The following is a 27,033-nucleotide window of genomic DNA, read 5'->3' on the forward strand; positions in this document are numbered from 1 at the left end:
TAGCACGCAAGATGACTTTGCACTTGCACAATTCCACTGCAGTACCAGGTGAATGCAAAAATCAGTCTTTTTTCCGGTGCAGAAATCTTTACCTTGCTGGATGAACTTTCCCCAAACCATGCTTTTATCGTTAAAAAAAGATGTTAATCAGCTTACCCACGATTCAAATTATATCAATCTTTGAAAAAAGAAAAGACACACATTACCCAAAAAGATCTTTTAAGTCATTACTAGCTGAGCTGCTGTTTGTCATTGTGTTTGCTGGTTGTGCAAAGTTCTGAGGAGCAAAGAAAGGGTTACCCTGTATACCAAAGCCAGTCTGTCCTATCATGTTCATCTGAGGCCCCATGACTGAACTGCTCACACTTGGAGACCCTTGTGGGGGCACAAACTGATTGACCCACTGGTTTGATTTCTGTTGAGCCAACTGTTTCATACTAACTTTGGGTTTTTGAGGACCAAAAAGATTATCTAAAGCAGACATATCTGGGGGTCTGTTTGGTTGTGTCAGTGGAGAGATCGCAGATGCAGCACTCATAGGACTGTAATTTGGCATACTGGCTGTTGGTACGATGCTCATCTTGGTTGTTCCTGCTGCACTTGGACCACTGAAGAAATTCTGAGCAGTAGGACCGCTTCCCATACTGAATCCAGCAGTCTGAAAACCCATATTAGTATTTAGTCCATTTGTCATATTTCTCTTTGTGCTGTCGACAGGTGATGAAAATCCCATTCCAACACCCATACAAGAGACAGAAGAGAAGCTGTTTGAAGATGCCACTTTAGCTTTGTTGATAGAATGGCTGGTCAAAGATGACATACTGTCTATTAAGGTATCTGTCAAATCTTTTGTCTGCAAAATAGATAAATATTAATATATTAATATAATATATATTATATTAAATATATTAAATATATTTCCTGTACATATATGCCAGCAACAGTTTTTAATCACTGCTCCCGCGGAACTGGCACTCATTTTTTCCAGAAATTCTCATTTATTGCATGGAATTGGGTACAAATTGTAAACTAATTCACCTCACGTACAATTATTTTCACTCTTTGCTACTTGGAACTGTTTTGCAGCTTCGGCTTGACAACTATGACTATACAGCAAATAGTGTTAGGCATATACTGAGTATACCATTTGCTTGCATGTGCCATTCTCAACTCCACGCCCTCTATATTAGTTAGGTGAACAGTTTTGAACAAAATCTTCTTTTTCTATCTGCTTTTCTCATATCTAACACAATGGCCATCCAGTAAAAATGATGTCTTTGGAAACTACTGCACTTTAAAAAGAGGGAAATACTGCTAATGACGCAAATACATGACAAATTGCAATTTAGTTTTTCACAACTGTAACACTGTACTGCAGGTGAAAACAAAGATGACTCACAGCAGAAAAAAACTGCTAAAAGCATACAGCAGGTGAAAAAAAAAAAATCACAGCAAAGTACTGTATTGTTTCTACTGGAACTGTATCTCACCTGCTTCACTGGAGGTGTTACTGAAGTTGCTAGTGGCTTAAGAGGTTGCTGGCTTTTCAGTTTCTGTGCCTGTTCCTGTTCTTTAGCTAACTTTTGCTTCTCTTCAAGTGTAAGTGATGCCTTTAAAAGAGAAAGTACTAAGTTGAACAGTATAACTACTTATTGTGTTTTTGATTTTCTTTTTTTTTTTTAATAAATAGCACAATCATTTCAGAGCAAAAAGTGGATAAGCACATACTGATAAAAAGTATTTAAAGCAAATAAAAATAATAGTGAAACAGCATGATGAGAAATTCTGGGCAGATCTCAAGTAAAGTAGTTTTTCAAAAAAGTCATTTCAGCTTTGACTTCTAAATATTGGGTGTAAGAAGAACTCTTCTCAGTTTTGTTTTTTTTTCATATGATTACCCACTGGCACTTGATACAGAATTTCAACTGACAGTGTTGTCTATTTTAAGAACATTTAGATCTTTCAGGATTCTAATTCTACTTTCTTTAACAAATGATAAAATCGTAAAATTGTTGCCCCTTAGACTAAAATTAGGAAGAGAATTCAGATGGCAGAAATGATACAGAAACAGAAGTGATAAACTACCTACAGTCTGGGGGAGCGACTTGTTAATAGCCATGGCTAACAGCAATGACAATAATTTTATCACTGAATACTAACTATAATCACAGGCTGCATCATGACATGCTTATTCTTTGTTTCTCGTATTTATCCTCATATTGTCTGTTTTCATTTAACTTTGAATTTTTACACTAGCTGTTATTGTCAGCTACCTTATGAAATTCTGTTTTTGATCTCAACCTCTATTTTTGATTTTATAATAAAGTTGCCTGGCCATTTTGATTTGGCAAACTAAATCCACTGCTGCAGCTTCAATTTCATGTCCGTAATTAAAGAGGTGTGACCAAAAACATATCCTAATCACTGACTTCTCCGTACAGAGAAGAGCTATTTTCAAGAAAAGACTTTCACAGAAATTCAAAGATGCTATTTGAACATTTTTCAGTGGATCTTCACATGTGACTGGGTTACACAGTGCTGTAGTTTACAGAAAGTTTTTTTTTTCTGTAAAGCTTTAAATACAGTAAATACGTTTACATATTCTTTTCATGTAGCCATACCAAACTTAAATTAGACAAAAAGATGTAAGAACTCCAGAACAAAGAAAAGCATACCTTTTTCTGTACTGATGACAACTCATTTCCTTTACTATCAGGTCCACTAGTTAGAAGGTCAGTTCCAGTATTATTGAATACCTTGTCAATCTGTTTAAGGTCAAAGAATCAACACTAAGTTATTTGAATAACTTTAGGTAATGTAAATGCTATGTGATATTAAATTTCAAATTTCTATGCTGAAGTTACACAATAAAATACTGACTCTTACCTGATTATTTGTACTACTAGATCTTGCCTCTTCAGTCACGCTCATTTGATTAGCTATATCCAAAGATCTACAGGGTGCAGAGTACAAATATTTAAAAAAAGGTAACTACAGTTACATCCACTACATTAACTTAGCAGCACAGATTTAAAAATAAACAAAATGCTATGAGAGCACTGTCATATTCAGAATGCATATTGTTTGTGCTCTCAACAGCTACAGAAAAGTAACTATTCTTCATGTACAGATGTAAGGTACAACTGTACTGGTGGAACTCAATATAGACTTCTATATTTAATGAATTCCTTAATTAATGAAACAATAAATTGTGAGTGAACAGTGTAAAGGAAATAATTTTATACTATTAAAAACAGACATCAAAATAATACTCATTCCAGACTAGTAAACAGGTGTTGACAATTGCACTTATTTGATGCAATTCTCTACCACTGAACTGAGAATTACATTTTTATTGCTATGGCTAAAAGTTATCTCAAATTTTCCTAAAGAAATGAAGAAAAACCCCAAATTTTATCTCTGCTCACTTAGTCCATCTCTAACGCAGCCACAAACACTTACTTCTGTTGCTCTTGCATGACATGAAGTTGTTCAAGTTTTGTTTTATGCTCTGCCTCCAATCTATTAAGCATATCTTTTATAACACAAATAAAAGAATTGAACTGGAAAAGAAAAGTACAAGTTTGGATTTTGCAGTGACAGAATTCAGACATATAACCTAAAAGGTAATCAATCTCTCACAAAAGGTAGTCACAATGTGAGATAAACTACAGGCCTTTAGATTATTTATAATCTGGCTTCACTATCTTCTGCTAGGTACTTGGCTACAAGCAGAGTGTATACTGAAACAGTGAAAATAATGTATCACTAAAAAAAGGATAACATCACAACAGAAGGGAGACAACTCAGACCAAAAAAAAAAAAAACCAAAACCACAAACAGATGAATATTACCAGATTCATTCTCAAAAAAAAAAAAAAAAAAAAAAATCCTATTAGGTATCTTATTTCCTAATTATTTCATGCAACTACTACATTTTTACATTATCTACAACATTCACAAGCAAAACTAAGGGAAGAAATACTAAGATTGTATTTTAGCTTTTAATTTCAATTGTAATTATGCTAGTTGTTCATTTCTTTTGCAGGCTATTTGGAAGGTGACAGTATTCACTTTGAAATTTTACACTGTTTTAGTAAAATTGACTGTAAAACAACCACCCTTAGACATACAAAGAGTAATATCAGAAGAGGATTTATTTCATTTTTTACAGTAAAGAGACCTATAGCAATGTATGAGCTTTTCAGTGATAACAGTTTAAAACTATTCTCGACCACTTATCAAGTAAAAGCATGCAAAGTATTTCTGTTCCTACCTGATTGAGATTAAGATTATTCTCAATACTAAGAGGAATTAGATGGGGCAATACTCTTCCTGCAAGTTGTTCTTTGGTAATTCCCAGCTTCTTATGAGTAAATGTACATTTGTAAATACCTGCCATACAACATCAAAATAGAAAGCCTGTAAAGTTTTGTAAATAATGTGAAAAAAATTCCAAGTGGAATTTCTTTCTACATGTATAAATCATCTGAATATACACTGGTACACAAACTGACAAATTGCAACCAAGAAACCAATCTGCATTAACTAAGCCCCTGTTCTCACCTGGCACTTCAAGAGACCAGGAGTAATTGTCATGCTACCATAACTTCTACCCTGAATGCGTTTTACAAAGACTTCTACCTAAAGGTTTGGGGCTGTGTTATACACAGGATCAGAAATCGCGAGACATATTTTCTCTGTTCTACAAATCACTTATAAAGAAAAAGAGAGAATACTGACATGCACAAGTGATACAGCATCAAGCATACCAGTTCTATTGAGTTTCTGGCAGGAGGATTCCTCTGTTTAAACAGTTCCCTTCTGCTGGCAAACACTGAACATACTGGCACAGTACAGGAAGAAGCTTTCCTCATTTTCCATGGTTAGTATTAGAACAGAGCAGTCAGATGGCCGAAGAAGGTATCATGCACAAGATGGAAAGTGTGATTCCAAGAAAAAAGGAACCCTAGTATATTAAATTGCTTTCAGCCCTTCATTTTCAACAGCTGTACTCAACTAGAGTTCAGGAATAACACAACTAAAGTAGAAGATACACTGCCTCTTATTCTCAGACAATAAATGTAAGAGTTAGAAACTAGGAAATTAAGGGAGAGAGAATATCTCTAAATTATTACAGATAGATGCTCTCTTGCTGACTTCAAGCAAATTAAAATAGTTCTCCCATCACATTTGTTACTGTGATGTCACAGCTTAATGAGGATTATTGTCCAGACAGTTCAACTATTACAAACGGTCATCTGTCTACCTTTTTGCTGCCACTAAGTGAAACAGTCACTGTCCTTCTCACTTGGCCACTCAGTCACACCTCTTTCTTGATCATTGATCAGCTGGTCTCCTTTAATACTCAAGCTATTAGAAGTGTGCATGCTAAATTGGCCACACATCAGAGTGGTACTAGGAAAGCTTAGCTCAGCACTGGAGGTCTCCCCTTCCAGAAGTAACGAGCCATTAGATTTTCTTAGCTGTTTTGTGAAACCTCACCCAGACTACACTCCATTTTAGCACAAAGGCAGCAACGTTTGCTTAAATGTCCAATAAAATGAGTCTGACAAAACCTGCAGTAAAGAGCAATAGATTTGCACAGCAATGATTTACAGCATCTGACCTGCAAGAGCAGGCAATATTAACACCTTAAAAGCTCCAGCCAAGTGCTCAGCATTTGAAAGCGAACAGATTGCATACTCTTCTGTATCCTCTTCAGCCCAAGGATAGCAGAGCGCTCTGAAGTGCGCTGGGCCTTGACGACTACAAATATATGCACTAGAGATCAGAAGTACCAGCAATACATAAAGTAAACGAACAGGGACACACTTATGAAGCAGAGACAATTAGTTTTTAATAGACACAATAGCAATATGCTATGGAAATATTATCAATGATTAAACAAACTCTCTGAGATTTACAAAATCAAAAGCATAAGAGAGGAAAGTCTGAAGTATTAATTACCTAGAATTCCCATTAGTACTGCAGGTTCCTTGGATGGAATTTGTTGTAGAAAAGGTAGAATATCATCAAGAACGAACCATTTATCTAAGTACTCCAAAATCTTCCCTAAGCAGACCAGTGAGTTTACCCGGACCTAGGAAGCATAAGAATGAAACAAAATCTTAACCACGTGTTTATTTTAGAAGCCACAAAATTCATAAGTAGAGAAGTGGTTCTGAAACTACAGCCACCATGTCTGAAAATTCAGTATAGTTTGAAACAAACTTTTGTGTCAGGAAAAGAAAACATACAGTTGTACACCGCTCACAAAATCTTGGCTTTTCTGCAAAACAGACATTACTAGCATATAGTGCTCAGAAACGCACATTAGAAATTGCTATATTAACAACTTAATGTTGTTAACACTGTTTTAAAAATTCTTAAGTGCAGAAGTAAATTCTTTTGAATTTGAAAAAAAAGAAGAAAACTCAAAAAAAAATCTGGGCTTGATGTTTGGGTTTCCTTTGAAAACATAACAGCCAAAAAGCCAAAGTAATGAAAGGCAACAACATTTTCTGAGGACCAAGAAGAAAACAAGATTTCAGAATACTTACAGCAAGAGAAGAAGTCTGCAAACATGCAGTTTTAATTCTTGGAATTAGTGAATTTTTCATTGACGGGTAATCTATTAAATTGGCAAATGTGGGAATTATGTTTAGGCAAAGCTCCTATAAAAAAATATTCCACATTAGTTTAATGTTCCACAAAAGTTTAAATCTGACTTCCTATTATAAAATTAGTACTAATATTACTCAAGATTGAAATTAGCTTGAAAAGTCGCCCTAAGCTTTCAGTTTAATGAAACATTCAAGTAGATAGACTCGTTTAAAAATACCTAAAACAATAAAACATAATGTTATGAAGATAGAATTTGGAAAACGTATTTGAAAGCGTATTCCTACACTTGTAGTAAGATACTTGGATAACAAGAATATCTTGCATTTTCACAAAGCACCTTTGTGTGTGTGTATATGTTTTATTACAAGACAATCCCAGTGCATTATTTTTCTACAGAAGTTAAGCAAATTTGAGCAAGCACTATGAATAACATTATGCACCAGAAAAATGACACACTGAAAGATAAAAGAGTGTATTTAACCAACAGAAAAAAAAAAATTACTCAATTTCAGCCTAATCTGAAGAGGTAAGAGTGATATTTACTATAGATGGCAAGCAAGTATTTGAGTAACCAAATTACTACTGCAGAGAAATCTCAAGCCACATATGTGTATCCAAAGTCTTGTTTAATTAATATTATCTCCCTCCTCCCACTCATGAATGTCTAAATGGGCATTAATTCCAATAGAAGTTGATTCCACTCGCAGAGCAAGCTAATTCCAGTGAAAAATTTGCAAAAATCAAAACAAAAACAGCAAAGTTAGAAACATACAGAAAGCACAAAGAAAAATTAAAATAAGGATATATAAAAATGTCACCAGAAATTGTACTAGCATGATTTTACAGCATATTGTATCTTCCAAGGTAACTGTCAGTACATATCTTCTTACCAGTAGAATCCCAGAACGCCACCCATCACTAACTGGTAGCCACTGGTATCACTAACTGCTGCTGGAACAGGCTGCCCAGAGAGGCTGTGGATGCCCCATCCTTGGAGGTGCTCAAGGCCAGACTGAATGGGGCACTGGGCAGCCGGTCTAGTATGGTCTAGTATGGAATGGGGAGGTTGGAGGCCCTGCTTGTGGCAGGGGGGTTGGAGATTCATGATCCTTGAGGTCAATTCCAACCCTGGCCATTCTGTGATTCTGTAAGTTATTGCATGTATGTTTTCTGCAGAGGTAAGACACGATAAAGGTACATTCAACTCTTTGCTATGGTATTTAGTAAGAATTTAGGATGTTGGAGTAACAGTCAAATGGTTACTCTGGAAAATCAGAGAACTAAAGTTTATTTTAATATGCCAAATTGTTCTAAAGTAAAACATTATTCTCTTTCAACATTCAAGTATATTATACAGCTATATTCTTTGGGTTTTTTTCCCCTCATTCAAGTAACCAGACAAAAAGTTAGTATATCTGAAAGAAAGACGAAAGACCTGCTAAGCAATGTTAAATAAAGGCAGCAATTACTATACCTGGATCTGAATTGAAGGTGCTTCCAGGGCTCTATAAACCATTGGTAGAACACTGTTCTTTATTTCGTCTGGTGGAGTTTTGGTTAGAAGTAAGTCCATCTTTTGCAGGAAGATCAGTAAAATCTATTAAAAGAAGGACAGTTAGGAAGTTAAAAGGTTAAGTTATGAGTACATCTTTCTGGAGTTAAAAGTGCATTGCACCATAACATTAAAACTTCAGAAGTTTTCTTGTAACTCAGTAAATGTGATCACTTACCATGTTGCTTGCCTGAAGGCATGGAAAACAAAAAACACTTTGACATATTATTGCATTTTTAAAACAGCGAATACAGATCAAACAAAATATGTCTTCTAGACTAATACTTCTGAAATTAGAAATCATAACAGCTGAGAAGGGCATTATTGTTTCTATTTACAACTTTTTGTTTTTTTTTAATTAAAATCGACCACTCTTTAGAGACATCGCTATTGAAAATAGTAAGCCCCCCCCAAAAACAAGGATCAAATGTCTTCAAAGCATTTGATCAGAACTCCACCTAGAAAAGCTGCATTCCATCTAAATCTAAAATCAAAACTGTTACCTGATGACATGAATATTACAGTTACTATATGGACATAAAATAGCTTTATTATATTTCATATTGGAAATGTCTATCATAAAAATATCTCAAGCACCAAACAAAACAACACCACAAACTCACAGCACGTTTAGCTAAAAAGTAACACTCCAATGGCACATTTGCAAAGTGAGATTCATCTCAGTCAGATTAGCCATCTAAAAGCTAGCTGATAACGTGAATCACTTATCCAAGCTAATTCTCATTTCAGAGAACTCAGAGAACTAATTTTGAAGGGAACCATTTGAGTTAAGTAAGACAAGTTTACAGGGACTGACTCAACATCAATTTCCAACCTCTTTTTAGAAAACAGGTTGGACTAAGTGAAAAAACTGTGATAAACGGTGTCACATTCATAAAAAGCCAAGCATTTCACTGAAGGAAGTGATTTCAATGTTCAAGCCTTAAAATATGTAGAAATCCATATTGGTATGGGTCAGATAAATAAAGGCATCAGAATGTAGAAATGTAAGCATATCAATGTAAATACAAGTTTTCTCCTTTCATTTTCTTTCTGCTGCAGGATAGGATAGCGCTTCAGGTACCCCACAGTAACTTCAAGACTGTCATGTGAACAGTTTAACTAATTATTCCATTTCAAGGTTATAAATTCCCTCATACAAAATCATTTTAATGCTGAATAATAATTTCCTCCTTCTGAAATACAGTAGCCTTCCCATACACATTTGCTTCCTAACTCAGGTGCCTCACAGAAGCCAAGCAATGTGCATTATACACATCCAAAACATCTTAAGAGAATATGTGGAAAAAACACTGGCATTCTCACTATGAGTTAAAAACACACAGGAACTGAAAGTTTGTGCCCTGTACAAAGACATGATGTTCCCAGTCAGACCTGGAATTAAATCTTCTAGCACCTGTTACTTTTTCCCTTGAATTCCTAGTATATTGACTTTGGAAAAAAGTCCAGTTAGATGAACCTTCTATACTGAAAAGTCCACAGAAATAAAAGCAGAACAAGCCACTTTGTACTTAAAATATCAACATAAGAGTAATTAAAAATATCAAGATAAGAGTATATAGTAACTAGTAAGCTAAGAAACGTTACAAGTCTGTATTTCAGTTTCTTCTTATTTCCTAAGAAATAAAATAGCTCTAAATATAATAATATATTTTATAAATATGTTTTAAATAGGAAACCCATTACGTTTAAGATAAAACCTAGACAAAGTTTTTGCAGGAAGGACTGTCCACAAACCTGATGTTACAGGTAGAAAAGCTGAGCATTATCTTTTACAATCAAACAGCAGAAATGAGATGTTTACTGGCTGTGAATTAGACACTTTTTCAAGATAAAAATTAAGATGACGTAAACCTGCAATGTACCAAAGGAATATTAAGAAGTTCCAACTTTATGAGCTATTTTGAGGTAATACAGTTGTCCCCTTTCCCTACTTCCCAGTATAATGGGAGCTCTCTCCTCCAGTTCTTTGAAACTCACAGGTTAAACACCTACTTGCTCATTCCTACATTTACCTTGGCCCTTATGTGCGTTGCAGACAAACAGCCACAGTAAGCATTAAAATGAGGTGTGCTAGAAGGAATGCATAGCTACATTTTCACTCCTGATGCACGATGCCTAACCCAGTGACACAACATCACACACTATGTTGATAAAAAGGATGCAAATCTTGTGCTCCTTTACTACTTCTATGCAAGTAAACAACAATAACAAAACAGATTTTACTTAATCTTTAATGGTAACATTTGTCCAATAAAATGAAGCACTTCAAACTTGTGTACAGCCCACAAATAAACACTATTTTATCATCATCAGTAAGCAGCACATTAAAAAGATGTCAAATTTATGACTTTTCCACCTCAAGATCCCAGTGTTACCAATCCAGACACAAGAATAAAATCATAGGTTATCAGTAGAATATGTGTAAATACTGTACCATACAACCCTGCTTCGATCTACAATCATGATAAAAAGATTTTAGAATATATTTTCAACAACCAACCAAAGACAAGAACTGAGTAAAAACTGTTTCCTTTTTGCTATTCTAAATCTCATCTATAAATACAATATAACCTCAGAAAACCCAAGTAAATAGTAGGGATAAAGACTTGGTGAACTTCCTGGAAAAATTCTTTATGAACTGAGGTTGAGTACTTGGACGACTACATAGCAAGCTGGACAAGCCACGTGAAGCTGGAAAAGGGAACTAGAACAGTCATTTTTGAGGGAAGAAGCACTGAAGAGAATAACTGTAATCTGAACAATTTTAACATACCTGGATTGGTTCTTGTTGCTTAAAAACAGGACCAAGATCAGGCAGAATGAGCCTGATGTATTCTTCTTTGGTGCATTCCTCAGCAATTAGTAGAACATTAGGCAAGACAAAGGGTACCATATCAGGATTCACAAACTCGGAGGTCAAGCAAGGTAAAATTCGCTGAATTATAACACGCTGAGAGAGAAAGACAAGCATGCATCACATTACACCACGATGCTACTGTGCCAGCTCAACAGCTTTTGCATCAATCTGATATTAACAAAAAGATAAAACTTTCAATTTTGATCTTACTTTCACCATATGTTTAAGCTAATTTACACTGTTCTACTTTTCTTACTTGTCTCTGCTTGCACTCAAGACACAATTTGAGATTACAACAGCTATGAAGGTCAGTAAAAACTTATTAACTGTACAGAAAATAGGACTTTAAGTCACTTATATGCATTACGAAAACTTCATTCTACATCTTTCCTTCAGGAAAAAATTAGAAAGTTGTATCACCCAAGACCTCAGCCTTTCACTACCTCACAACCCACTGAACAAACTCACAAACCTAATATATATCTCCCTGAAAACTCCACATACATTCTCTAAGTGGGATTCAGCTGACAAAACACAGAAAATTACACTGTGGATGCCGAGGGTAGAGACAGGCAAGCTTAAATGCTTTAAAAATCATTTAAGAGCAAGGGCACAGCCCATCTCCATAATAACATTCTACAGACAGAAAAAAGTGAATGCCCTGAAGACAATTTGTGGCTATCTGAAGTTAGCTGAAATACATCCCATCTATGCCCAAATTCTAAGTATCAAGAATTTGATACTTGATCAAAAGAAATAGTTACTCAATTAAGAAGATGACAACGTTAAATCTGTGTAGTTCATTGTGCAGTTCAAAATTCAATTAAAAAGAAAGAAGTTTAATGCAATGGTTGAAAAGCTCATCTATTCTACTATGCATTAACCTAATACTACTTCTACATCACATACACACACTGTCTTATATAAATATGAGAATACGACAAGAAGAGAAAGTCTAGACACAGTGTCTAGCACTATATAGGTGAAATGTGGAATGACAGACAGTAGCTTTTGAGGTTTCTGGGTTCTGCTAGCACAAGAAAGCATTCAGCCTTCTGAGGGAAGGATACTCTGCATCCTTCAACATTAAAGTACTACCTTGCTATAAAGAAGTTGAAACAATCCTATAAACAAACTGGGAGAAAATAGGGCAAGATGATTTCAAAGAGCTAATGATAGCATCTGAAAAAAAAGGGAAAGCCTTGTAAGTGCAGAGCAGATAATTCCCTTTTAAAGTGAGATGAACTACATAGAGGATATACAAACAATGATTTCATAGATGAACTAATAGCACATTTTACCATTTCATGTTTCCTGATTTATCAACAGCTGAAGAAAATCTATACATTATTTTCCAACCTCTCTTTCTTTCCTGCTACTCTATTCTGACAATACTGTGGCAGTTTACTATGCCAGGTACAATGCTACATGAAGTTCAGAATTCTAACATTAAGAACGTTAATAGATTTGTATGCATTTTTAAATGATTTCATGAAGTCATACTTACATACCTTAGGCAGCTTTGGCAGAACCTTTGGTAGTCCTTTAAAAAACTGTGATTTCTGAAGGTTATCCCTTTGAAATAATGAATCAAAATACTGAAGAGTCATTGCTCCTACATCATCAAAGAACGGTATCTAAAAATAAGATCAGTGCTATTAGAAAGCTTACTTACACTCACATAACTGTATGCTTATCCTCTCAGTGTACTATAGTAAACTTCTACAATGAAGTGTCTGCAACCAACAGTTAGAAAAGTAAATATTTACATACTGAGTAGTATAATATTCACAAAGGTTGATCATTAAGACAATTTTCCTAGCATTTTAAATAAGTATCTAAATTAACTGATTGTATAAGAAATATTTTTTTTATTTACAAGAAGAAAAAAAAAAAAAAAAGAGAAGTAAAAACACAAACTAAAAGTTCTCTAGGAATAAGTATGCTATTTAATATCATGAAGGCCTACCTAAAAGCCTTCTGGGTCTAAGAACCATTCCCAGAATATTATAATGTTTCAATAAGAGTTTATATGCAATAGATGTCTGATTACACAAATTTATCTTTGGCGTTCATACCTGCTTGTAAAAAGCTACAATGGATAGGATACACGTGATATCCCATGTTTGCATCACTTCAGCTGCAGCTCTAGTTGTCAGAAAAGAGGGTCTGCCTTCTTAAGTTTTGTGTAACAATGTAGTTTTGTGTAACAATGTAGTTTTGTGTATATACATATACCAGGCTTATGAACACTGCATTAACAACATGACTGGATCATCCTATTGCCTTGGTAAATCATCAATACTGACATAGCTGCTTCATCATTAATGAAAGACTGATAAAAATGCATGATGAGGATATGTATAATCAATGGATATCAAGATGTTACAATCACAAAATAAACAAGAGAGTTAGGCGAAGTGGACTATGATAACAAGAGAGAATAAATGGAAGTGTTACCCTTACGATAGGCTCACCACAAAACACCAGATGGAGGGATCTCCAGACAACATCCTTCCCCACTGGTAGCCAGCTCTTCAATAGGTCTAGGAGGGGTGCAGCCAGGCTCCACCCCTTCCAGCAGCACAGGTGAATTGCCTTCACCTGTGCTCCTCTGGCTGACTCATGGCTCACCTCAGTGATCAATCAGAGGTTCAGGCTGTGACTCAGCAGCTCCCATACAGGATAAGACTGTTTTTATCTAAAATCCATCCCTGAATATTCAGCTTTCAGCTAGAAGCTCTACATAGGTTAACTTAACGTCATTAAAAATAGCAAGGTAAATTTTCCCATGCAAAGCTCCATATTAGCTTGCACCATGCTAACCTTAATTAACTGCTTAACTCACATTTGTTACAATATATATTTAGCCCTAATCTCTATCCTACAATTCAGGAAAGCAATAAAGTAGTGTTGTATTGAGTGATTACTCTAAATTCTGTTTCAGCACACACTTCTTTCATATTAAATGTTAATGTAAGAAGAATACTTGCCACCAGCTAACAGCATTATTTTCAAAAGTTAGATGGTTTTTTAAAAACATTTCAACCAAAAAGATTAACAGGAATAAAAACAAAACAATCAAACTTCAAAACAGCTCTATTATTTCCATAAATGAAACATTGTTTTCCCTTTTTCTTTTAGCTACCATATTTTCCATAAACTGACCTTAGTCATTTGATCTGCATCTGGTCTGACTGCTGGAGCTACATTTAGGAGTAGCTTTACATGTTCACGCACCTCCTCTGGTATATTCTGGAGAGTACTGGAACTTAAACGGCTCAGCTGCATAGAAGTTCAAGCATATGTTCCATGAAATCAGAAAATCTTGTATATAACTACTTCCAGTATACATCAGCACTACAATTTGTTTCTCATACTGACTTCTTAAACCAAACCTTTGATACCATTCCCCTCCCACCTTTCACAACCCATTTGCTCCTGATCCCTCATAGTTTTCCTTCTATTTCCCAACAGCCCGCCCATGTCCAGTCACATTCTCCTGCTCCCAGCTTCTAATTGTGTTCAGGTTATTGAATAACAGAAAATCAGTATTTTTAAAGATGTGTTATTACCTGAGGTCTTATTTAGATACATAAAAATACTTTATATCTGGTTAAGGCAATAGGCACCCAAAGAAGCTGCAACAAAAAGAACTTGCATATGACCATATTACACCAGTTGTTCCAATTAACTTCATCTGTGAATACTCACAGTCCACAAAGAATGTGAAATAGCTGGTAACTGAATGGCTGCCAATTGATCAAATCACTCTGAACTCCGCAATCTCCAGCAGCCCTATGCTGGTCATACATTGTCTTTTGTTTGGCACTATTTGCCCTAACAGGTAAAGCACTTATCCCATAAGACCTGCATTCAACATAGTTATAATCGGCTGAAAAACAAATCCTCCAGCTGATAAAGTCAGTACAGAAATTTCTCTACACATACTTTCATTTTCCATATTTTGCTTAGGACTTTTTAACTTGTATCTAAAATATTTAAATTTGCTTTAAAAAAGTGATTTTTCAAATATGAAAATAAATGTATAATATTCATAAACAGATACCTGATCAAGTTGTCTACTAAAACTTTTATAAATATCCTGTTTGTTGACCTCAAAAATTGGTTTCCCTTTATTAAACACTGCATACATAACAGCTCCTAGAGAGTACATATCACTTGCTGTCTCACAGCTCACAGAGAGAATGTATTCTGGTGCCAGATATTCAGGATTTGGAAGACACAAAGATGGCAAGTTTGGATCCCATTCCTTACAAGGGAACTTGGGCTATAAGAGAACCAACAACAACAAAAAGAACTTATTATGCATTTTATAAAAACTAACATGAAGTTTGAGTAGCAGCAAAAAATAAAGTTTTAATCCCTTCAAATCATGAAACAGAAACGGAGTAAAGCAGAACTGTTAAAAATCAGTGGCTGTAACTCAGTGATCAGTTCATGCAGTAAAATCTGGACATTAGAATTAAGAACTGTAATGCAAATGTAAAAGCACTGCTGTAAGGAGAGGAACATGAACTATGATAGAAATTAATTTGAGGATGTAACAACAAGGCACTGAAAGGATGTCACTGAACATGCAGGTTAGCAGAATCACATGCACTTTCAGCCTTTGTCTGAAACTTTCACTAGCCTATTCCAAGCCTACTGAGCCAAGTCAGGCTTCTTCTCTGATGATCAAAGGCAGAACTTCAATACAAACCTATGCCATACATTCAGACTTTCTGCCAACAAAATACAGAATATTACATAAATATATTGAAATGCAAGCTCAAGAAACTGGTTTCAGACAAAGATCTGAATATGAAATGTACTAATAAATAAAAATATAAAGTTGGATGTAGTACCTCCTGTTCAGATGGATTTGTTGACTGGATACAAAAATCAAAGCCTGTAATTTTCCATGCTCCACTTTTATTCAAAATTATATTTTCAGGAGTAATATTTCCATGGACCATTTTCACACTGCTATGCAAAAAGGACAAGCCTTCAGAAACCTGTTAATAAAAGATTTCAGGTTAAATATTTCCTAAGATGGATTGTAAAACATCTACAAAAATTTCTGTCATATCTACAGCCTTATTTCCTGTGGTCATGGTATACTAACACATTAACTAAGAAGCCATTCCTCATCATTGATTTTGGGCTATGTTTTAAAAATTATGTAGGAAGGAAATTAAATATAGATGTGGGTAAGCAGCAGGTGAGATTACTAACATTGATCAACTACCAAAGCTTAAGAACAAAAATGTTTTTTGATGTTGAACAAAATTTCCACCAAATATAATCTGGAAGCTATTGTTCCTCCATAGAAGGTAAAGAAAAGATTCATGTACAGGAGAGACAGTTGTAGGACTGACATTTATACAGAATACAAAAATTAATTCATTTCTTAATTTTCCATATCAGAATAACCAAAAATAGCAGCAACTTACAGAGCCTCCAGTATTCACCTTCTCTTATATTTACAATGTTCAGGTCACTATCATCTTTCTCTTCACAATTATTTGATTTACTATACACAAACATGGCATTTATAAAACAACTATTAATAATAAAAGCACATGAAAATAATCAAAATGTCACACCTGAAGCAGACCATATTTAGTCTCCACATCATAAAGCTTGTATTCTTTAATGTCAGATGGTACAGGAGAAGGTAGGTTGTCCCAGCTGCCAAGAACATTAGCTAAACTTGCACACACTGGTTCTGTACAAAAAGCCAAGCAATCTCTAAAGAGAAAATAGATTAAAAAATGTTTTTTATAAATAATGTAATACAGCACATCTTGGCCTGGAGCAACCATGAAGGCATAGTATTATACATTAGCAGAGACTCTGTGTTACCTAAAAACATATTTTATTTCAGGCTTCTAATCATTAAATGAGAGATTTTATATATGCATATATCTATGTGAAATGAAAAAAAAATTATAGTATAGAAATCAGCTTAAGTCACTGTATTCTCTAACATCAACATATATCACTTACTGTGCACACAGCACTTCACTAAAGTTTTAAGAAAACTATACTTTTTCCTGCCCTGATCCAAGAAAAGCAAATTTTTCTTACTACCATTAAACCCTGTAAAATCAGACTGTTAGCTTTGCCTAAAATTGCTACCCCCCTTGACTGAAGCAGTGCTTCATGTAGTCAGACAGCAATCAGAGACGCACATAACTATGCTTGTTGTATGAACTGTTTCTCCAGTTAATTTATCTACTGCTTTATTCCTGTGCAATAGGTCTTTTTAACGTTTCTGTGGTAGCAGTGTTTGAAAAGCACAGATGAAGCACAAAGAGCAGAGTGGCTGTAACACTGTGCTCCAGAAAGTCAAATCTTGAAGTCCTGAAAACAGCACATGTCACAGTTTCACAAGCTTCATGTATAAGAAGACCAACTTGTCTTATATATTCCCACACTTCACCCTACTCTGAACAATACTGGAAGCTATAGTCTGTTTTTTATTTCTGTGTGGATGGTAGCATATATATCTGGTCTAAGAATGAATATTTTCTATGCAAACACACTGTGTTCAAACACTGCACCAGCATGAACACAGAAAACCAAGACTGCGTAACACAAGATATTTTTGTGAGTAATAACACTACTGGCAAGAAGGCAGAAGCCTAACCTTTTGTTTATTCCTTTAAAATAATCACAGAAGACAAAATGTTCCAGCATGAATCTATCACAAAGTTTTTATATATCTCTGTAGATTAACACACTGGCTCTTTGAGGTAAAAGAAGGTTGATGAAACATACAACACTCATTAATCATCCAGACTAAGAATGACTTCTGATGCCTTCCTGAAGGAAAAAAAGAAAATCAAAATTCACTGATTCGTAAGCCTCACCTAACCTGACTGAAGTGTAATTGCTTCACCACCTTCACACCATTCTGTAGACAACATCTCCTCCACTTCTCTGTTAACACAGCTAGCGCTACAAACCTCATTTTTTGATTAATCACCAGGAGGAATCAAAGCACAGAAAGACAAAGATCTTCATTTTTAATCTTATTTCAGCTTTACTATGGAGCTTCTCCATTTAGTTACAGTTAAGGCACTGATGGCAGAAAATCAAAACAGTTATTCAAAACAGTTATTTGATATTTTCACAACATAAACACTCCAATTGCTGTTGCTTTGAGGGAATAGAAAGATGTTTGGTCTTTTACTTCAGGAGTTAATTAAATAAGGTGCCACATCAGAATTATGGAAGGATAGGGCAAATCTAATTAAAGCAATTTAGTATTGTAGGAGCTGTTATCTGCCATGCAGTGCATCCTCTTTACCAGTTCCCTGAATAATATCAAAATGACATTCTGAGTAACAAAATAAAAAGAAAACAAGTTATCAAGAAAAGTAATGGCCAAACACACATATGCTTTGGGAAAAACACCAACAGATGGAGTGTCTATGAAATTAAATATCTGGAACCCTTCATTCTTTGTGAATGGTTTTACAATTTGGCTTTTTCATGCCTTTCTGTTACTGGAAACCAAAACAAGTTGTAAGTAAATATACGTTATATTAAATGTTTAGTATGACTAAAAATATACATTGCATACATTATGTAAACGCATGTAAAATTTACCACTAACAAAATATTTATAATCAACATAATTATGCTGAATACCAATTACATGAAACAGAAGCTAGCTACATACTGGGATCCAAATGGCATGGCCTGGAAACATCTACCTGGTGCAGATACACCAAAAGCATTCTTTTGCACCACACCACACAAAAAGAATAAATTGTGCAAGCAATTTCAGCACAACTGTATGTTACTTTGGATCCACCAAAAAAAGACCGGCCCAGAAGGAGCCCCCTATAGATGTCTTCAAAAAATAAGCACTCTGCAAGCACCTTCTTCTAGTCTAAAAATATTGTCAGTCTTACGGTACACTTGTACACAGATATATACACAGTCTAAGCAAGTTTTCCTTTCATGAACCCCACAAATCTATTACTCCAGTTTCTGGCACAGCAAGCAGCTGGGCAGGTTTGCTCATAGTGATGGCCCTACAAAGAGCTTATTGAGTATGAACAGTATTCAGACCAAAGCAGAGTGTTACTGAAAATTCATCAACAAGGACTCTGACCAAACTGCAAGATCAATTTTACTCAAAAGGCTTAAATTGTTTGCAGGAAAAAATACCAAAGCTTCCTTATGTCTCCAAGGTGTGAATCTTACCATCTTCTTCTTAAGTATAGAATTTAGGAAAAAATACAAGGTTTCTGGCTCAGCTGAAACACCATTCACTTAAAACCAAGGTTTTAAGTGAAAACCTTGAGGTATATCCTGGTATATACAACTCATCTACATAAACAATGACTAAGACAACCATAGGCCATGAAATTGGTTATGATTTACTACTGTACAATATTGACAGTTCTTTTCAATTAGCAATCCATCTTAGACTTATACAAGGAGCATACTAAACCAAATGACTTTAGAACAGGAGGAAAGATATATATGAATACGCAGTTGTCATTTGATCCAATAAATCTTTCCCAAAGTAGGCACTGCAAAGATAAAGAAGTATTCCCATGGCTTTCTCAGCAACTAGAAACCAGTGTCTTTGGAAATGTGCAGGTTAACAGACAGAAGAAAAAGTGGACAAGTTTGAAAGGCAATGTACATGAATCTTTATTAGACTCTACTTTGAAAAAACTTTCTTGGAAGAAGTTGAAAAGCTTCATGATCTTCTTCAGTACGATCAGCTTTCTGTTTTAACATGAAATCTTCATTTTATTTATCAGATTTTAGTGTACTCTTATCACTATAATTGAATAATAAAGGTGTAAAACTAACCCATTATTGTACCTTGTGACCAATCTTATATAAATCAAAGTAACACTAAAAAAATACAGATTTGTCTCCCTCATTTGGTACCTGAGGATCTTCTAAATGCACATGTGCCACAAAAAATACAATTTGCCAACAGTCCCCAATCTCATAAATGGAAAACAATAAATGAACAATTTTTTAAAAGAAAACAAATTTAAAAGGCTCTTTTAAAGTGAAATTAATTGAACTCCTAAACATCCTTGCTGTAATGGTCACATGTAGTCCTCCAGCTGCAGCAGGACTTAGATCATGCAACAGATTATCAATTAGATTCACACCAAGGATGCATGCTATGACTTGGGGAATAGAGATTTGAGGATGGAGAAAACACCATTCTCTCATGAGTAAATATATTAAACTTGAACCTCATCAGATCTAAGTGCTGAATGGTCCAGACTTCTTATAATCAATAACAAAACAGTAATTAAGAAAGTCTGCTCTCACCTTTACTATAGCTTACCTAGATTCTTCCAATGGATGTTGAACAGTAAGCAGTCGAGGGTGTCGAAGCCTCGTTAGCTGTTGAACACCTCGTTTTAAAGAATCAATAATCTGATCCTTTTCAAACTTTTGATACTTGTCTATTAGCTTCTTATCAAACACAAAAACAGCCACTTCCTAGAAATAACCAATGAAATTCACTCAGTACATAACATATCCAAAAAATAAAACCTATATAAAATTATGTACATGCATACTTTTTAAAAAATCAACAGTACAATCCTACCAGTGCAAGAAGCACTACTATATATATCTGCAGCTACACACTGTCCTTATTCTGTCCCAGCCATTTTCATCATGACTGTATAGAATTTCTGGAATATGTGTTTTAAGAATTACTGTGCTCCAAACCTTACAAACTACTGCATAAACTACAATCATTTTCTACAGAATTATAGAACAGCAGGCTAACAAGATAGAAATCAGCTTGATTTTTAGGTAAACAAAAGCATTTATATTAACTATAAATAAATAAAATATTCTGAGGGTACTTACTCATTTGCATTAAGAGATGTTTCATTAAACTACACTCTTTCTCAAAGTTCTGTTCCAAACAAGTATGTTCCATATTGAAGTACACTTTCATAAGAGAGAACTTGTGGTGAATAACATCTATCAATTAACCTGATCATTCCCATGATAGTCCAGACATGGGACCCCCAATACAGGAAGGATGTGGAGCTCTTGGAGTGAGTCCAGAGGAGGGCCACTAAGATGATGATCAGAGGGCTGGAGCACCTCTCCTGTGAGGAAAGGCTGAGGGAACTGGGCTTATTTAGCGTGGAAAAGAGAAGGCTCCAGGGAGACCTCCTTACGGCCTTCCAATCTTTGAAAGGAGCATGCAAACTAGAGAGAAAACAACTGTTCACATGGGTGGACAGCGATAGGACAAGGGAGAATGGTCTTAAACTGAGACGGGAGATTTAGGTTAGATATTAGTAGGAAGCTTTTCACATAGAAGGTGGTGACACACTGGAACAGGTTGCCCAAGGAGGCTGTGGATGCCCCATCCCTGGAGGCATTTAAGGCCAGGCTGGATGTGGCTCTGGGCAGCCTGGTCTGCTGGTTGGCACTCTCTCTCTGCACAGAGCAGAGGGGTTGAAACCAGATGATCATTGTGGTGCTTTTCAATCCAGGCCATTCTATGATTCCATCATAACACATTAAGCATAGTAAAAAATTCCTGAATGTGTAAAATAAGCCCCAGAAACGTAGTAAATGTTAAAAGAGAAGAAATAGATTTTCCAATGAACCTCTGCAAATGGAGCAGGAGAAAACTAAGGAATTTAAATGAAACTTCAAAATTACAGAGGTGGATATGAAATTAAAAAGAAAACAAAACACAGAAACAACAAAGAAAGAAAAATCAACAACTGGTCATATCCATCATAGAAGCTACAAATAAATCAGTTGGAAAGAAAGTACACTTGCACCCATTCTTAACTAGCCAAACACCCTATAAACATAAAAAAGTATTTCCCAAATCTTAGGAAAGCAGGTAGTAGTTGTGAAAAGTCAAAATTAGAAAGCAAGCCCTACTCTATTCTCAAGTGGGGAAAAAAAAAATATATATAAATAAAAGTATTGCTGATTTCTATCAACAAAGGCCATGACCAAGAGAAAGAAAATAAGTAGTGCAACCACACTTGCTGATTCTCAGTAAGCTGTGCTCCATCATTTCCATTCTAAGCTCCTGATGTACTCTGCTTACAACAACAGAAGGCAATCAGGCCACCCAGTCACGTAACGCTTTCTTTTTCGCCACTGAGAGGAGGGCAAGCCACACAAAGACTGCAGGAGCACTGAGTACGTGTGTTGCTAAAGATACAAACACAACTATAAGGCATTTCTAAATAAAAGCTCTTAGGAGCTGTGAAAATGTAATGATGCAACAGCATCAATTCATCCTCCCTATTTTACTGCATGTTGAGGAAAGATGTTAATAATATAGAAAACAACCAAACACTGTAGTGGTGGACATGAGAGAAACTCTTTTCAGGAAATTCAGAATAGTGTACAGTAGTAACAGCAGAGACCTAGCACAGGACAACATGGGAGGAAGAAAAACCCACAGAATGCTGAATGACTGCAGCCTGCCATCTACCCAATGATTTGAATGATGTGGTGCTCTTGTGCAAAAGATTTAATGTGATCATGTTCTTAAAGATTAAGCCGTAAACAAAATCAAAGGAGCACCTGATTTTAGAAATCTTGTTTGCTTTGCCTTTCATATTTCTTCTCTATTTTACCCAAATGCACTCACATTTTTTTTTAATGAATATTCAAATGCCACTCAATATGAAAACACATGATGTTTTACCAAAGCCTCCCACCATGCAAAGCAAAATAGTCTCTGAATTACAATACTGGAAAGCATTCCAGTGTTACACTGGTCTTTTGCCAGAAAAGATTTTCCTACAGATTTTTTTTTTTTTTTTCCTAAGTTAGACAATGTTTCTCTACAATGTTAACTCTACTTCCCAATCAGGCTGTTCTAGTCACAAAGGTGCTATATTATGCCAGAAGAACATCAGCACATTCAGACTACGTAAGCAACTCCACAATGGGCAGAAACAAATACTATAAAATAAGCAATGTGTTGCTTCATGTAAGATGATATATGAAATAAAAGAATACTATCATATATATCTGCTGTCACTGGTGATTGAAGCTTTAAATTTTTGTATATGTCATAGAATTAAAATAAGAATCAAATTACTTCACATTTGAAATTTTAACTTCAGCTGCTGACTTCCATTTGTTCTGGGAAACAAACTGCTGATGCAATACACTTCAATTTAGCTAGTTTACATGGCTACAATGACTTAAATTACTACTTGTGTTATAAAATAACAAGAAGGGCAATTAAGCTTTACATCCTCTTTGTTTGATCACTATACACATTTATTGTAAACAAACAAACATGCTAAGTGCTCGTAGCTCCAAGTTAGATACACTTTTGCAACGCAGGAATTGCATGCAGCACATGACAGAAGCGACTGCAACTACCTCCTCCATAGTGCCCAACCAACCTTCTAAAGGGCCCGTGCAAAAGAAATACAAAGGAATGCTAAAGAACAGACCCAGCAGAACAGAGTGTTTCGTCCTGATGACTTTCGCAATATTAAGCTGAATGTTGACATGATGTTATCTACCTGGCAATAATAATAATGAATGGTAATTGCCAGCTAAAATTCTCTGCAATACAACTGTTGCTGTACTTTTAATGACTGATGATGGCATACAAATGTGCAGGTGCTAGTCAAGGTTTATAGAGAGAATGAGGTTCAAATATGGTAACATCTGAACTAACACCCTTTAAAATCAACAGTCAGACACCCATTTCAAAGGCTTGGAAAATAAACAACACACAACCTACTCACAGGAATGGATTTCCATATACTGTCAGTTGGGCAGAGTGAAAGAAATTACAACACTCCATACCCTCAAAGCTATGCCCACTACAGGTCACTTGCTTATGGAACATGGAGATTGTACAAAACCTATCAAAACTTTAAATATTGTTACTGCACTGCATAATTGAATAACACCAAAAACCAACACAAAATAAACACAAATTCAGCACATTTGATAAATTCAGTAAATACTATGATAAAATCCTGTCATGGCTAGACAGATGCATGAGAAACATGGTACAACATATGATGAACATTATGCAGATTCTGACACAGATCACACAGTTCCCACACAGTATTTATTCTGCATACTATACTACTCCACCAGCTACCATTTGACGGGCTGTATACATGCTTACTGAAGTAAGTTACCCTGACTATCTCTTTTGGCACATTTACAGCAAGCTGATTCATTCTACAAGTGACTTCATATTACTTCAGCATCAAGTTTAACTGCATCTTCTACTTAATCAAAGAATATTCTATTTTCTTGCCAAGTTTTAAAAAGATATTTCATATTTCTCCCAATCAATAAAATCATGTTCCATAACACCAGCTTTTAAACTCTGTTTCTCATAGATTCATAGAATCGATTGAGTTGGAATGACCTTAAAGATCATCTAGTTCCAATCTTCCTTCCCCTTGCAGGGATGCTACGCACCAGACCAGGCTGCCCAGAGCTCCATCCAACCTGGCCTTAAATGCCTCCAAGGGCATACACAATTTCCCTGGGCAGCCTGTGCCTCACCATCCTCTGAGTGAAAGACATCTCCCAGTATCTAATCTCAGTATCTCCTCTTTTAGTTTAAAACCATTCCCCCTAGTCCCATCACCATCAGATTGTGATAAAAAGAGGGAAGACCGACTTATAAAGTTCATTTTAAGTACTGGAAGACCAAAATGAGCTATCCCTGGAATCTTCCTCAAGCTGAACAAGCCCAGATCCCTCAAACTTTCTTCACAGAAGAGGTGGTCCAGCCCTCTGATCATCTTTGTACCCCTCCTCTGGACTCATTCTAACAGCTCATCATTCTGGTGCTGGGGGCCCCAGGCCTGGACACAACACTCCAGATAGGGCCACACAAGGGCAGAATAGAGGGGAACAATCCTTTCCCTTGCCCTGCTGGCAACACTTCTTTTGATGCAGACTAGAATAATGTAGGCCTTCTGGGCTGAAAGCATGCACTGCTGGCTCATGTCTAGCTTTCTGTGCACCAGAACCCCAAGTCGTTCTCCACAGGGCTGCTCTCAAGGAGTTCTTCTATCTGTAGTTGTGACTGGGATTGTCCCAGTCCAAGTACAACACCTTGCACTTGGCCTTGTTAAACTTCATTAGGCTCACGTGGACCCACAGGCCTCTCTGGCAGGCATCCTTTTCTTCCATTGTATCAACTACACCACTTGGCTTGGTGGTTCATCCTCAACTTGCTGAAGGTGCAATCAATCCCACCATCTCTGTCATTACTAAAGTCAAACCTTCTTCCAAAGTCACAGTCCCACTTTTATCTATATGTGCACCTTCCTGTGAAGCAAAAGTACATGTACTAGTGCTCTAAACTGTAACACTTTAAGACAGAGTTACTTCTCTGGCAACAATACTGATCTGAAAGTTGCACAATGGAGACAGGATTCTCTTCCCCCACACCCTCCTCCAGTATGCAATGCCTTTCTGCCACTGTTATCTCACTTCTTAATAACATTTCTAACCCTTCAATTCGTGTGTCAAAGCTGAACAAAAAAATCACAGCCTGTTTTGCTGAGATCAAGTAATGGCATGGTTCATGATCTTTTAATGCTGTAAAAAGCCAGTGTAATTATGTCCCAAAACTGCAAAGTAAACTAAGCTGGAGAAATGAACCGTGTTAAAACAAACAAACAAACAAACAAACCTCACCGTTCTTGTCAGGTCAGTTAACTCAAATCAGTTCTTCACCTTGTTCTCAAGTTGTGTGCTATGACTACTGAACCATTTTTTTCTCCAGCAGCAAAGCTCACTTAAGTAGCTGATAACACCATACTTAAATCATTTAGGGGTCTTCAATTTTTACACTCTTAGCATTTGTCAGCACAGCTGGATTTTCCTTTTGAATATCACCAAGTGATACCTACCAGTCTGTTATTTAACACTTACAAACATAAGTTGTTACTTGACAACTCACCTGCTTTGTCGATTTTTTAGTTCCATTAAATATCTTCCAGGCAAGACCGTTACCACCACTGGCAATATGTCGACCTACATCAAATTCCCTGGTAACGGGATTTCCCATGACCGCGCTGGTGACATCGGCTGTTACCTTTGTAACAGTGCTCTTCAACTTATTCAGCATGGACTCCATTGTGTCAGCTGTACACCAACGTACTATGCTAAAAAGACAAGAAAAAAAGCTTCACAGTCTTTTAGAAATACAATAAACAAAGACAAATGTCGAAAATAATATTAAGGTCATCTGACCAAAGATCCGTGGAATACTGGAGGCCTGGGCTGTATGTCCTTGCTACTCCTCCTCAGAAACTGCTGAATCTGTTGATGGCTCTTCATAGGATCTATCAAAGCAACTGAGGACTGAAAAACTCAACCACTTATTGAAAAAACAGGTGATTGAATCAATTAGACTGCTCCTGTGAAAGGAAAGGTTCACAACTTCTATATTAATATCAATCAGCAGAACCAAAGGTGAATGAAAGCGGAATCCATCAATTCAGTGTTTGTGGAATTAGACATTTTCTGAGGGAAAATACTGCTCAGCCCAGAGGGCCAGCAAAAGAATGATTTCTATTACGCACAAGACAATTTAAAAAAATCAAACTTCTTTCCCACATTTTCTTTCCCACATTGTGACTAACAAAACACAAGCTCAAAATTCAGTACTTTACCCATTAGAATTGCTGACATTATTTGTCTGACCTGAACATTCAGGAGGTGATCAGCTGCTGTGAAAGTAGGAAACAAGAAACTGCCTTTTTATGCTTTTTTCAACAAAATTGTACATGTAAGTTTATTAGCATAACATTTGCAAATTTGAGAGCTAAACGACTGTGGCTCCTTACAGTTCATTTCACTTTCCTCTCCCTCTACTGCATACTTACAGAGTTTCCTAAGTTGACATGGTTAGTTCAAAAAAATCTGATTTCTCATTTCTGCCAGAGAAAAGTTTGAAGGATATGCCACATTTATA

The 27,033-nt window shown here is 35.9% G+C and overlaps 1 protein-coding gene across 2 annotated transcripts; it reads right to left on the reverse strand.

Moving 5' to 3' along the window:
- Nucleotides 1-202: 202 nt before the first annotated feature.
- SCYL2 (SCY1 like pseudokinase 2) lies at nt 203-26,193 on the reverse strand (the record flags this gene model as incomplete). 2 transcript variants are annotated; one of them, XM_079547327.1, is made up of 18 exons in its annotated part: nt 203-853; nt 1,491-1,610; nt 2,676-2,765; nt 2,887-2,953; nt 3,463-3,563; nt 4,277-4,395; nt 5,971-6,103; nt 6,564-6,677; nt 8,102-8,224; nt 8,358-8,369; nt 10,977-11,153; nt 12,572-12,697; nt 14,229-14,345; nt 15,130-15,351; nt 15,929-16,078; nt 16,670-16,814; nt 20,401-20,558; nt 26,017-26,193. In XM_079547327.1, 18 exons carry the CDS (start codon nt 26,191-26,193, stop codon nt 203-205), a joined length of 2,802 nt encoding a protein of 933 aa, XP_079403453.1. The 2 variants fall into 2 exon arrangements, with proteins under 2 accessions (XP_079403453.1, XP_079403454.1); XM_079547328.1 differs by lacking the exon at nt 8,358-8,369.
- Between the last annotated feature and the right edge of the window lie 840 nt (nt 26,194-27,033).

Source organism: Tetrao urogallus (genome assembly GCF_951394365.1).
Source record: "Tetrao urogallus genome assembly, chromosome: 1".
NCBI lineage: Eukaryota > Metazoa > Chordata > Aves > Galliformes > Phasianidae > Tetrao > Tetrao urogallus.